The sequence below is a fragment of the Theropithecus gelada genome, chromosome 5 (assembly GCF_003255815.1).
Source record: "Theropithecus gelada isolate Dixy chromosome 5, Tgel_1.0, whole genome shotgun sequence".
NCBI lineage: Eukaryota > Metazoa > Chordata > Mammalia > Primates > Cercopithecidae > Theropithecus > Theropithecus gelada.
Genome location: NC_037672.1, coordinates 59,098,797 through 59,113,284, shown reverse-complemented (window position 1 = coordinate 59,113,284; position 14,488 = coordinate 59,098,797). Strand labels below are relative to the sequence as shown.

Sequence of the window (14,488 nt, the reverse complement as noted above, 5' to 3'; positions counted from 1 at the left end):
GTGGCGGACGCCTGTAGTCCCAGCTACTCGGGAGGCTGAGGCAGGAGAATGGCGTGAACCCGGGAGGCGGAGCTTGCAGTGAGCTGAGATCCGGCCACTGCACTCCAGCCTGGGCGACAGAGCAAGACTCCGTCTCAAAAAAAAAAAAAAAAAAAGAGCCTCAGACCTTTAAAAAATTCTCCTATGCACAAAAAGGAGATTAAAGATTCTTAATCATAATATCTCAAAGGGCGGGCCCAAATTTACTAATTCTTAACTGCTTTTTTATAATCCTGTCATCTCTTAAAACTATAAAACCTGTAGTTTTTTACGTCATTACTTGGCACAGGTGTCCATACTTTACAGAAGACTTTATTTTGTTTTTTTTTTGAGATGGAGTCTCACTCTGTCACCCAGGCTGGAGTGCAGTGGTGCGATCTCGACTCACTGCAACCTCCGCCTCCTGGGTTCAAGTGATTCTCCTGCCTCAGCCTCCTGAGTAGCTGGGACTACAGCCATGTGCCACCATGCACAGCTAATTTTTGTATTTTTAGTAGAGACAGGATTTCGCCATGTTGGCTAGGCTGGTCTCAAACTCCTGACCTCAGGTGATCTGCCCACCTCAGCCTCCCAAAGTGCTGGGATTACAGGCATGAGCCACTGTGCCTGGCCTGTTTTCATCTCGTTTTTAAAAAAAGTTTTAATATACACTCATCTAGATGTATATGCTAATTGTATCTTTTTTTCTTTTGGAAATGGGGTCTTGCTATATTGACCAGGCTGGTATCAAACTCCTGGGCTCCAGTGATCTCCCCCATCAGCCTCCTGAGTAGCTGGGATTAAAGGCATATCCCACTGTGCCCAGCGAGAAGATTTTATTTTGGATCAGTCCAAGGACCACACTACTACTTCCACTGTTATATCAACTTTCTTTAGTTTGGTTCTCATGAGAGAAATGGTTATTTTCATCTGATGGAACTGGGTGTGGGGAATGGGGTAGAGGAACACTGAAATGGAAAAAATAAAAAGTCCCACTTCTTTTTTTCCTCTCCTTTCCTAGTGCTTTCATTAATAAAAAACAAGACAATTTTAGAAAGGAATGGTGAGGTGGGGACAAGAGGACAAACATAGTGAATCGACTTCTTACTCCTGGCTATCTTCATAGTTACAGCACATTACCTTATTCATCTTGTGGCTACATTTGGCTTTGTTTTTGTATAATGGCTATCCTAAAAGAAAAGGATCAAGAGTCTTAGACTCTGAGAAAGATTATAGATTCAGTCCCTGGAAAACAGAGTACCTGCCTACTCTTTGATTTCTTGTAACTGGGCCATATAAGAGGAACAGCAGAAGGTCAGTTACCTTATGGCCAACACAGGCTAGTTTGTATTTATACTCGTTATGAGAGGGTTAAAATTTCTCTCTCACCACACACACATAAACACACACACACAGCCATATCCCCTTAACCCCAGTGAGTGGAATTTATGATTCTAACACAGCCATGCCCATTCTCTAACTGTCATGACAATTTTGCCCCCATGCATACTAAATGGGAGTGCTGATGAGACAACTGTTTTACTAGCAACTAGGAATAAATGATTATCATAAATACTCTTCCTCCAAAACTTACTGTCTGTTCCCTAAGTTTATCATACAGAAACTCCAAACGTTTGCTGGCATCATCTAGCTTCCTCTTGGTTTGCTGCAAGAAAGAAAAAACAGATGTTATATTTGAACATTAACTTTTAACCTAAGAACTTGCCCTATCTCACTGCACTAAACCTTATACTTAAAATGCTGAATGGCTTCATTTTATAAAGAAATGGAGGCAACTACAACTAAGAAACTTGAACAGATTATGGCCGGGCACGGTGGCTCATGCCTGTAATCCCAGCACTTTGGGAGACTGAGGCACGCAAATCATGAGGTCAGGAGTTTGAGACCAGTCTGGCCAACATGGTGAAACCCTGTCTCTACTAAAAACACAAAAAATTATCTGGGCGTAATGGTGGGCACCTTTAATCCCAGCTACTTGGAAGGCTGAGGCAGGAGAATTGCTTGAACCCGGGAGGCGCAGGTTGCAGTGAGTCGAGATCTTGCCACTGTATTCCAGCCCAGGCAACAGTGCAAGACTCCGTCTCAAAGGAAAAAAAAGAAAGAAAGAAAAAAAGACACTTGAACAGGTTATTAGAACAGAGATCAATCATCTATCAAGGGTGGAGAGTGGAGGGCGGAGGGTGGAGGGGACTGGGATGAGGAGAGGATGAGACTTCCTTCCAGTGCACGAAAGAGTACTGACTGGATTTCATACGCACTGCAAACTCACTTGATAAGGTATATATGCATGTTTGCTTGCACTATATTCACAAGCATCAGGAGGCAGCAGTGGGTCAGTGTATCACAGAAAAGAAGGTCTAAGTACAGTTATTGTCGATTATAGGTGGTAGAAGGCAAACATACAGGTGAACTGTGGAATCTTGTTTTAACCTTTCAAAAATACTACTTAAACACTTCATTACATTTGTTTAATCCTGCCTTTTTCTAAGCCTTTAAAGCACCAAGAAAAAAAAGAAAACTATCTTTTGGCAGCTTAAGATTACTGAGGGAAGTAGTAAAACATATGATTAAATTAAAAAGCTTTTTTTTCTCTCTACCGTAGTACTGTAAAGTATAGTCAAAGAAACTATTCTAAAACTAAAACTACCAGTTTTAAAATTACATGATTAACTTAATGTTCTACATTATACCACAGCCTCATGTTAGTTCAATATTTATTGACTGCTTACTGTGTGCTGTACCAGGGACAAAGTCTTGTATGTCATGCAGCTCATATCCCACTGGGTGAGAAAAGACACTAAATGAACAATATATTGCATGTCAGATGGTGATAACTGCTATGAAGAAAAGTTAATACAGGAAGGGGGCGACACATGTTGGGAGTTGGGGGTAATAAAGAAAGGCCTGATGGCTAATGGGACATTTGAGCAGAGGCCTTGAACTTGGGAGGAAACAAACAATGCAGATATGTGGAGGAAGAGTTCCAGGCAGAAGGAGCGGCAAGTATAAAGTCCCTGATGCTGAAGCGCTCTTGGTGTGTTCAAGGAAGGAATGCCAGTGTGCTTGGAGAAGAGACAGGAAGAGACAGGTCATCAAGGATGCTACACATCAAGTTGTGTGGCAAAATTACTTTGTGCTGTTTAGACATAAAGTGAAAATAAGATAAATCCATGCTATAAAAACCATTCCACCTATTGATTAAAATGAACTTTTCTGGAAAGGAAACCTTACAGTCCTTGCTCAAAGTTAACCTGGCCAGGCGTGGTGGCTTATGCCTGTAATCTCAGCACTTTGAGAGGCCGAGGTGGATGGATCACCTGAGGTCGGGAGTTCGAGACCAGCCTGACCAACATGGAGAAACCCCATTTCTACTAAAAATACAAAATTAGCTGGGCGTGGTGGCACATGCCTGTAATCCCAGCTACTAGGGAGGCTGAGGCAGGAGGATCGCTTGAACCTGGGAGGCAGAGGTTGCGGTGAGCCGAGATCACGCCATTGTACTCCAGCCTGGGCAACAAGATTGAAACTTCATCTCAGAAAAAAAAAAAAAAAGAAAGTTAACCTTACCTAGCTACAAACAGGAGCCCCACCCCAAGGGGGCAAGGGCAGCCAGGCAGGCAGAATATTAGAACTTCTTCCCCAACTAATTACAGGAATTATAGGAACACTTTGTCTTTTATGGTTCTCTACTACCCAGAGCTCCTTGGTATCCAGGAGGAATACAGAATGATGACCGAGAGAAGGGTAAATTATGGCCTGTCTATTTAGAAGTGTGCATAAGGGCTAGCATGTATCTGGTTATCAGCTACGTCTGCTCTCGTTTCCACCTTGGTCTTCCCATCACTCCCAGAATGTCAGGCACAAAGCTTTCCTGATACTTTCAGTACAGAGAATGGCTTTCCACAAAGCCACTGACCAGCAGAAGGCTGTACATATTCATACTCAATGTCTGATGAACAATAAAACCCAGAAGTTGTTTTTTCATGCAGACAAGTAGTCAATGATTGAAAATATTCAATGTGTGCTACCAGAAAATGAAATTTCACTTAAGACTGGCTTTGTGGAATGTTTGTTATTGCAATACAGGGGTATCCTAAGTAAACTAAGTAAAATCAGTTGCTTTAAATGTAAATAAGCCTCCGATATCTAAAACATTTAACTATCTTTAACATCTCTGCAAAGCTTTAGAAGATGATCTATCTACTTTTAACAATTTCAATACAAGCTCAAAAAGAATCCCAAATCTGAGTTTCTTGCATAGCACCATTACGTTCTGCTTATGTGCCAAATGCCATTTTGTTGATGAGAGGCAGTAAAGCTTGGTGGTTGAGAGCATGAATTCTAGAGCCAGAATGTCTGGGTTTGAATGCTGGCTCTGACCTTAAGTGTTACTTAACTGCTCTTTGCCTTAATTCTCTTGTCTGTAAATAAAAATGACAAATCTATCTGCCACAAGTTATTGTGAAGATTAAGTACATTTATATATAAAAAGCAATTAAATATATTTCTATATGTAATGCAAACTATGTAAGTGCTAGCTTTATTACTTTTGTGCAAACTTTTTAGAAATATACCTTGTAGGACTTCAAGCAATAATTATAGAAGAACTCCATAAAGGATTCTTCTATTTTATTTACTTATTTTGAGATGGAGTCTCTCGCTGTCACCCAGGCTGGAGTGCAGTGGCGCGATCTCGGCTCACTGCAACCTCTGCCTTCCGGGTTCAAGTGATTCTCCTGCCTTAGCCTCTTGAGTAGCTGGGACTACAGGTGCATTCCACCACACCCAGCTAATTTTTTGCATTTTTAGTAGAGATGGGGTTTCGCTATGTTGGCCAGGATGGTCTTGAACTCCTGGCTTCAAATGATCCACCTACCTTGGCCTCCCAAAGTGCTGGGATTACAGGAGTTGAGTCACCACGCCTGGCCAAGGATTCTTCTAATTAAGCAAAATATGATTTAAAAAAAAATACATACAGGGTCTGTTGCTGAAGAAAGGCAGCGCTGAATAAGATCCTCAAATGTGGTCTTTAGAATGAGGTGCTCATCTGGAATAGGTTTCTTGGTAATTTTTTTTGTTGGCAAAGACTGCACATGCTGGAAGAAACACAACAAAAACTGATCAGAAACGACCAGAAGCTACCTTATATACACAATCTTGAATCTGTATGATAAACAGAAACTGACAACCTTATAGATAGACCTATTCAAAATCAAATTAAAATTTAATGTGTGAAATCACTTAGGATAAGTAAAAATAAAAACCAGATATCTAGTACAAAGTGTAGGCACTCTTCCTACAGTTTGGATTTTCATATACAGGACTGGATACAAAGTAGTTGATTAATTAGGTAACATATGTTGGTCAATATTGTTTATAACTGATGGGAAATAAGTATGTGCCAGAGAGAATAAAAACAAGGCACTGGAAAACACACTTGGCTGGTTAGAATGGCTGCTTGCTCTGCTTGTTGGCTCATTCTCGTGTATGCTGGCATTCTTCTATTCTTTTACTCTTAGAGGTTGTTAATTGGGCTGTGATCAAAACTGTAAGATGAAGCCAAAGATTAAGAGAGAAGACATCCCGATGCTGCTGAGTGTACAGATGAAAGAACAAAGAAGAAATGGTTAAGTTTTATTAGTTCATTCTTTCACTCATTCAAAAAATATTAGGCAACTATGTACCAGGCACTGGCTATGTACTACTGGTGAGCCAATACAGAAATGATCTCAGTTCTCAGGGAGTTTACAGGCTAATGGAAGAGGCACAGTTTAAAAACATCATCAATGTATGTAAAATAGCAACTGTAGTACGTTAACACTTGGTGGAAACAAAAGATGCTATAACTGAGATTTGACTGAGGGAAGGGAAGGCTCTCTTCAGGAAATTTTACTGGAAGGACAAAATGGAGTTGAACAGTTAAGTGAGGAAAAAAGAGCATTCCAGATGAAAGGAATACCATGTACAAAGGAAGGACCACGGTAAAAGGGAGCTAAAAGGTCAGTATAGCTGGAGCAGAGAGAACAAGGAGTATGAGCTGAGGCCTTCCAGACAATGTTGAATATTTCGGTCCTTATCCTGAGAACGATGGGAAGCTGTAATGTTTTAGGCAAAGACGAAAAAAGGCCAAATTAGAGATGGATCAAAGTAGATATCAGCAGACCAATTAGGAGGTTCCTGCACCGATGAAGATTAGAGATGAAGGTAGCATGGACTAGAGTAAAAACGTGGAGAAGAAAGGATTCAAAAAATATTTTGGAGTGATATCGACAAGATTTGGAGAGACAGATTTAAAATAGAGGTTAAAGGGAAAAGTGTATAAAGATGATCCCCAGGTTTTTGCCTGGATTCCACAGAAAAGATTATGGTGCCACTCACTGATAACAGGAAACAAGGAAAGATGACTAAGTTTGGGAGGAAGAGTATGAATTAGGTTTTGGACATGCTGAGGTTGAAGTGCCTCCAAGACATCCAAGTAGGCAAGCAGCTGGGTATATAGCCTGGCTGAACACTATGTATCTTTCTCTTTTGATGGTAACTAAGTTTCAGGTCTAGGCGAGTACAGCATGAGAACCCAGGTCTAAACAAATATAAGGGCTGAGTAGCTTCCCAAAATAACACAGGCTTGTAATCTTTTTTATTTTTTTAAAAATAAAACTCTGTAATTTTTATTTTTCCAGAAAGAACCATTTCTTCTCATCTTTGTCAAAATGTTTTTAAAATGCAACTCTTAACATTTAAAAATTCCTTAGGCATATTATCTCTTTCTTTTTTTTTTTTTTTGAGATGGAGTCTCGCTCTGTCGTCCAGGCTGGAGTGCAGTGGTGTGATCTCAGCTCACTGCAACCTCTGCCTGCTGGGTTCAAGCAATTCTCCTGCCTCAGCCTTCCGAGTAGCTGGGACTACAGGCGCATGCCACCACGCCCAGCTAATTTTTGTATTTTTAGTAGAGACAGGATTTCACCATGCTGGCCAGGCTGGTCTCGAACTCCTGACCTCAGATGATCCACCCGCCTTGGCCTTCCAAAGTGCTGGGATAACAGGTGTGAGCCACTGTGCCCAGCTTCAGGCATATTATCTCTTAACAGTAAAGTATACTCTTGTGACAAGAGATACAATCTTTACAAATTTGACTTCAATGAATCAAAGACAGAATCAGACAGTAGAACTAGTTTTTTTACTTGGGCAGGAGTTTGTTTCATCTTCTTATATTGAACTTTGATCTAAGCTCTTATTTCTCATGAATAGATCAAAATACTTAACTATGTCTAAGTGTGTTATGTAGAAATGTGTTAAATTTTCAACATTCAGGACTTTGCCAACTGGCTGTTTGTGTTGTGAAAAGCAAGTAAAAAATGTTTTTCTCTATCTGAAGATAAGGCTGTATTATTAGCTTTTATACATACACATAAAAATATATAACTCACTACATTTTTATTTTCTATTTTAAAGAGAAAAATCTTTGGAAACAGCTTTTGCTTAGCAACCTCAGATGCAGAGATGATTGATCTATTTTAAATTATGGCTACTGACCTAGACAAGTTATAGTAAACACTCTTAAATGTATAACCTTCTTTTATGTGGCCATGTAATTGAAAAATAATATACATACATGATCAATCTTTAAAAAAAAAGTTACTATTTTTTGTTTAGGTTGTCTAGATGTTTAATAATAATCATGTAATCATAAAAGTTAGCACATTAAAGAAAATGTACTGAAACACAGCCATCCTCCCATTCCACTTCCACAAATTTACTGTTACCTGGAAGGTATTTCCGATAGGAGCCCCTGGGGCACCTTCAATATTGGGCTTTGAGAAAGATGGTGGCATGCCTGTTTGACCAAGAGGTTGCTGTATGCCATGGAATGGCTGGCCACCTGAAAGATGTGGCTGTGGGAATGAAGACTGGCTTGACAGTGGTATTGGAGCTGAAGGCTGTTGCTGCAGCATCTGTGACTGGGGGTCACCCAACGGGTTCATGATTGGTGATGTGATGGGAACAGGAGGCATGAAGTTTTCAGGCATCTGTTAAAAGATGGAAATAAAAGACACCAGGAGTAAGAATAAAAACGATAGCAACATTTCTTCAGCTTAAAATAAGGGAGTGAGGTTATACCATGGCTAAACAATTTTTAATAGTAGTAGAATGCTTTTTTCTAATGAAATTTTATGCAGAATAAAGTAAAGTAAAACAAAAATAGAGCTGATTTGGCTAAGACGGATAGGGAGCTCAAACTTGGATTTCTTTGTCTCCCTTTGCCCTCCCATACTTATCCCCAATAAAGGGGAGCTAAAACCATGGCTTTTTTTTTTGAGACAGTCTTGCTCTGTCATCCAGGCTGGAGTGCAATAGCGTAATCTCAGCTCACTGCAACTTCTGCCTCCCGGGTTCAAGCAATTCTCGTGCCTCAGCCTCCCAAGTAGCTGGGATTACAGGCGTGTGCCACCACGCCTAGCTAATTTTTGTATTTTTAGTAGAGACAGGGTCTCACCATATTGGCCAGGCCGGTCTAGAACTCCTGACCTCATGATCCGCCTGCCTCAGCCTCCCAAAATGCTGGGATTATAGTCACCATGGCATTTTTGAAAGAGGGTATCAGGTCTGGAGAACTGTATGTAGCAATATTGGAATCAGAGGTGCCAAGTATGCATGTGCGTGTATGTGCACATGTGTTTAATATGATCAGAATGTAATACCTAAGTAGACATTATTTGGCAATTCTATCACACTAAAAGTACTAAATTCAGTTTCTGATTAATACTAACCTAAATATTGGCATTCTTTCCTCATTTAAAGCCTCCTAATTTTATATTGTGGCCTCTCATTATATTTAGGGAAGGAGGTCACTAGGAATTTTTTAGAAGTAAAAATGGCTTGGGCAGAAAGAAGCATCTAATTTGTGCTCTAACAGCTCTTAACAGTTACTGAGATCTGTACAGTGCTCAGCCATGAGGCTATTTCATTCACATTATATGTGACAGAAAAAGTCCAAAATTTAATTGCCAAATTCATGATTACTAGTAGAACCCAAAGACCAAAGTAATTCCAAAAAAAAAAAGCAACCCTGAAGCCTGAAATTTCCTACTTTTTGAAAGAGGCTGGTTGGGAATTTATATCTTGCCTTCTAAAAGGGCTTTAATTAATATCACCATCATCAGAACAAGGTTTTGATGATACTGTTTTCTACTTTCTTTCCTTCCCTCCATGGATTAGAAGGCGCATGTTGAAGTACGCTTTAAATCGCTTTAAATACATCACTCAGTAAGCTTCGCCTTTAAAAGGATCAGTGAGGTATAGTGTGTTCCAAGTGGCTATGTGGTTAACATTACATCTGTAGGCCATTGGATGAACATCTTTTTCTAGTACCTTCTTCTTTTTGGGGACTCTGTTCAAAGCTGGAGGGTCATTCCAACCATTCTGAGGACCTATAACAGATAATAGAGAACGTATTCCTTTAGAATCCTGAAAGGAAAAAAGTAAAACTGAACCCATCACTTAATACTTCAAAATTCTGCCTTAACCCTGAGATAACTGTCACACAAAGGTTTTACCAGCTGAGTGTGGGATCACTATGTAGCCCTGGATTCTCACACTCACATCTCTTAATAGGAACAAGGCCTTCACTTGGTAGGTAAAATATCTTGACACTGTTTCCATTTAAACTGAAAGAGCTGTGCTAAATTTAGGGTGGTGAAGTTTTTATTTATATTGGTGTATGACTTTCAAAGATCAGTTTACTATTCTCTCCTAATAATGAAAATACAGTCTGCTAAAAAACAAAAACAAACAGAAAAACAAACAAACAAAAAAAACACCAGGCTTCTGATATATTCAACATATAAAAAAACAATAAAATTAGCAATCTCCTATTTGCCAAGAGGGCAATTCAACATGAGCAAATCATCTATTCTAAACATGGTAGAAATATTAAGATAAAAGCAGACTCCAACTATGTAACACTAGTAATTTTTATCATCTTTGCCTTGGGAATTATAAGCAAAGGAAAAAAAGGTATTCAAATATCTGTGCTAAGATTTTTAATGCCATAAAAAAAATTTCCAGGCTAATAGCAAATATAAAATTAAAATACTACCAACTGTAGTAAATTTCCTCTTATAAAAAACCATACACACACACTAACAAATCAAAAAACCGTGTTACTTCAAAGTGAAAAATGAACCATAATAGCAGAACTTATTAAGTATTTTAATGCCAGCATCTTTAAAGAAAAAAGAATACAACATGCTGGAAATAAGACAGAATAATTTCTAAATCACAATTAATTCTTTTACATTTCACTAAGTGTGAGTTTTGATATCCTCTATAAGGAACCAGATACTTGCTAAAGAAACTTTTATGTATGTATATATGTAAAGACAAAAAATTATTCCCTTTCCAATAAATGTTCTTTCAATATTTTAACTTGCACTTGTTTAAATGATATACATATTAAGTCACAAGAAAACTGTCAAACCAAAGTCACAGAAACTTTAAAAAATACCGATCTTCAACTAACCACCAGCACTTACTTGTCTTGATTTTAAAACATAATTCAGGCGAGGCGCAGTGGCTCACGCCTGTAATCCCAGTACTTTGGGAGGCTGAGGCGGGTGGATCACTTGAGGTCAGGAGTTCAAGATCAGCCTGGCCAACATGGTGAAACCCTGTCTCTACTAAAAATACAAAAATTAGCCGTGTGTGGTGGTGCACGCCTGTTGTCCCAGTTACTCAGGAGCTGAAGCAGGAGAATTGCTTGAACTTGGGAGGTGGAGGTTGCAGTGAACCAAGATTCTGTCACTGTACTTCAGCCTGGGTGACAGAGCGAGACTCTGTCTTAAAAAAGTAAAAAATAAAAATAAAAAAATAAAAGTAGAATTCATTTCTTAAAAGTTTACTAGGAGACAGAAAATCAGATGTGGCTCAAAACAGTCAAGAGTTAACCACAAAATATTAACTCATATGCTGCTTTCTGATTAACAAATTCTAAACTTCTGGTTCTACATAGATTAATCATTCAAATCTCTGCAATCACTTTCTAGTCTTACCCGTGGCTTAAGACAGTCTTGGCATAGTTGTTTTCTTTATGTCTATATAAAACAGACAGCCTTTATAACCAAGCTACTTGTGTAATCATGTAAATTCAATCAGTTGTAAAATTTGATTCAATTGGGAAGCCAAAAAAAAAAAAAAAATTATCCTGATCAGATTTAGGATATCATCATCTTTGAAGTTCACATGCATTATTGTTAATGTTCATTCATTAATTGTATTCAATTATTCAAAGATTTCCAAAGGTATATTTTACAACCAATTCACCTTCCAACATAGGTGCCTGGTCTTGGACAGAATGGTTTTCTGTAGACAAAATGTAAAAATTACTTAACAGTGTTTACTGAAGACATTCTAAACTTTACTCATTTTATAATTGTTTCTTCTCCCTTCATTAATCCCCAGAAAGTATAAATTAATTTAATAAGAGAACAAAACTTACTTTTTAACCAAGTCATGTGAAATGTCCTCTAAGTAACCAGTTTTTTGACAAAGGGAATTCATTTGTTAGATCCAATTAACTCTTAAACATCACTTTTTTCTTACTGTTCTATCTTTTTTAAGAGAAAATTTTATCCCCTCATATTTAAAAAACAATGTTTCCCTAATTGTTTGCATTGATTGTTTTTCTACTATTTAACTAATGAAGAAATATCACTGAGGGGATAGCACTTCCTAACATATTCACCTAATGTGTCTATTTTGGTATTGTTCAAAGCTGTGAATCCAAATCAGCTATGGATCTTGTTAAACCACAGATTCTAATTCATTAGGTATAGTGATAGAAGCTTAGATACTGTCTTTGCAGCCATCTCCCAGATGATATGAATGCTGCTGGTCCAACACTCTCTTGAAGCAGCAGGGAACTGGAGAAATGGGGTGATTTCTACACGTCCTACAGACTTCAACCTGCATTTGATAAGGATAAATGTGCTTATCTTAGCACAGTGGTATCATTTTTCTTTTTTTTTTTTGAGACGGAGTCTCGCTGTGTCGCCCAGGCTGGAGTGCAGTGGCCGGATCTCAGCTCATTGCAAGCTCCGCCTCCCGGGTTTTTACGCCATTCTCCTGCCTCAGCCTCCCGAGTAGCTGGGACTACGGGCGCCCACCACCTCGCCTGGCTAGTTTTTTGTATTTTTTAGTAGAGATGGGGTTTCACCGTGTTAGCCAGGATGGTCTCGGCCTCCCAAAGTGCTGGGATTACAGGCTTGAGCCACCGCGCCCGGCCAGTGGTATCATTTTTCACTGCTGGATTGAGGAGGCCCCAGTGGTCTGCACTCTGCAGAAACAATTTCTGGGGTCACGCTGTGCATATAAATGAGAATAGGCCCAGCAAATAATGTAACCACCTCATATGGTCCTTTCTGTAAGAATATACAGATTTATGAGTGAACTCCCATTCACAACTGCTACTAAGAGAATAAAATACCTAGGAATACAACTTACAAGGGATGTGAAGGACCTCTTCAAGGAGACTTACAAACCACTGCTCAAGGAAATAAGAGAAGACACCAATGGAAAAACATTCCACGCTCATGAATAGGAAGAATCAATATCAGGAAAATGGCCTTACTGCCCAAAGTAATTTATAGATTCAATGCTATCCCCATGAAGCTACCACTGACTTTCTTCACAGAATTGGAAAAAACTATTTTAAACTTCATATGGAACCAAAAAAGAGTCTGCATAGACAAGATAATCCTGGGCAAGAAGAACAAAGCTGGAGGCATCACAGTACCTGATTTCAAACATTACTACAAGGCTACGGTAACCAAAACAGCATGGTACTGATACCAAAACAGATATACAGATCAATGGAACAGAACAGAGGCCTCAGAAATAACACCACACATCTACTAGCATCTGATATGTGACAAACCTGACACACACAAGCAATGGGAAAAGATTCCCCATTTAATAAATGGCGTAGGGGAAAACTGACTAGCCATATGCAGAAAACTGAACCTGGACCCCTTCCTTACACCCTATGTAAAAATTAACTCAAGGTGCATCAAAGACTTAAATTTAAGACCGAGGACCATAAAAATCCTAGAAGAAAACCTGGGCAATACCATTCAGGACATAGGCATGAGCAAAGACTTCATGTCTAAAACAGCAAAAGCAACGGCAACAAAAGCCAAAATTGACAAATGGGATCTAATTAAACTAAAGAGCTTCTCCATAGCAAAAGAAACACCATCAGAGTGAAAAGGCAACCTACAGAATGGGAGAAAATTTTTACAATCTATCCATCTGACAAAGGACTAATATCCAGAATCTACAAAGAACTTAAACAAATTTACAAGAAAAAAGCAAACGACCCCATCAAAAAATGGGCAAAGGATATGATCAGACACTTCTCAAAAGAAGACATTTTTGCAGCCAACAGACACATGAAAAAATGCTCATCATCACTGGTCATTAGAGAAATGCAAATCAAAACCACAATGAGATACCATCTCATGCCAGTTACAATGGCGATCATTAAAAAGTCAGGAAACAGATGCTGGAGAGGTTGTGGAAAAACAGGAATGCGTTTACACTGTTGATGGCAGTGTAAATTAGTTCAACCATTGTGGAAGACAGTGTGGCAATTCCTCAAGGATCTAGAACTAGGAATACCATTTGACCCAGCAATTCCATTCCTGGGCATATATCCAAAGAATTATAAATCATTCTATGATAAAGACACATGCACATGTGTGGTTATTGTGGCACTATTCACAATAGCAAAGACTTGGAACCAACCCAAATGTCTATCAATGACAGACTGGATTAAGAAAATGTGGCACATATACACCATGCAATACTATGCAGCCATAAAAAAGGATGAGTTCACGTATTTTGCAGGGACATGGATGAAGCTGGAAACCATCATTCTCAGCAAACTATCACAAGATCAGAAAACCAAACACCACATGTTCTTACTCGTAAGTGGGAGTTGAACAATGAGAACACATGGACGCAGGGAGGGGAACATCACACACCGGGGCCTGTGGGGGGTAGGGGAGGGATAACATTAGGAGAAATACCTAATGTAGGTGACGGGTTGATGGGTGCAGCAAACCACCATGGCACGTCTATACCTATGTAACAAAACTGCATGTAACCCAAAACTTAAAGTACATTAAAAAAAAAAAAAAATACAGATTTGCAGACTAAGCACAAGTCTCCCAGAAATAACTACTTCTTATAGGAAACCAAAGTTTCTAGCAGTGGACAAGAGAAAAACAGACTGACAACACAGCAATCCCAATTGTCAAATACTTAGGGTCAGGCCAGGCCCAGCCTCAAATCAAGGGTATACAATGTCAGTATGTCAGACACATAACTTATGTGGATTCAGCTATCATTAATTGATGAGGGAGGGAGCAAAGCAGAAACTAAAATTGTGATT

At 39.0% G+C, this 14,488-nt stretch overlaps 1 protein-coding gene across 11 annotated transcripts in view; it reads right to left on the bottom strand.

Annotated features, from left to right (window-relative positions):
• SEC31A (SEC31 homolog A, COPII coat complex component) overlaps positions 1 to 14,488 on the bottom strand; it is an 82,181-nt gene that overhangs the window by 1,502 nt on the left and 66,191 nt on the right. For 10 of the 11 annotated variants that reach the window (XM_025384612.1, XM_025384614.1, XM_025384619.1 and 7 more), the window contains 4 exons: positions 9,409 to 9,467; positions 7,803 to 8,066; positions 5,016 to 5,135; positions 1,613 to 1,684 (listed from right to left, as the gene is read on the bottom strand). In XM_025384612.1, coding sequence (XP_025240397.1) covers positions 1,613 to 1,684; positions 5,016 to 5,135; positions 7,803 to 8,066; positions 9,409 to 9,467 — 515 coding nt within the window. Of the gene's footprint in view, positions 1 to 1,612; positions 1,685 to 5,015; positions 5,136 to 7,802; positions 8,067 to 9,408; positions 9,468 to 11,358; positions 11,398 to 14,488 lie in introns of all 11 variants that reach the window. The other variant, XM_025384611.1, reaches the window with a different exon arrangement.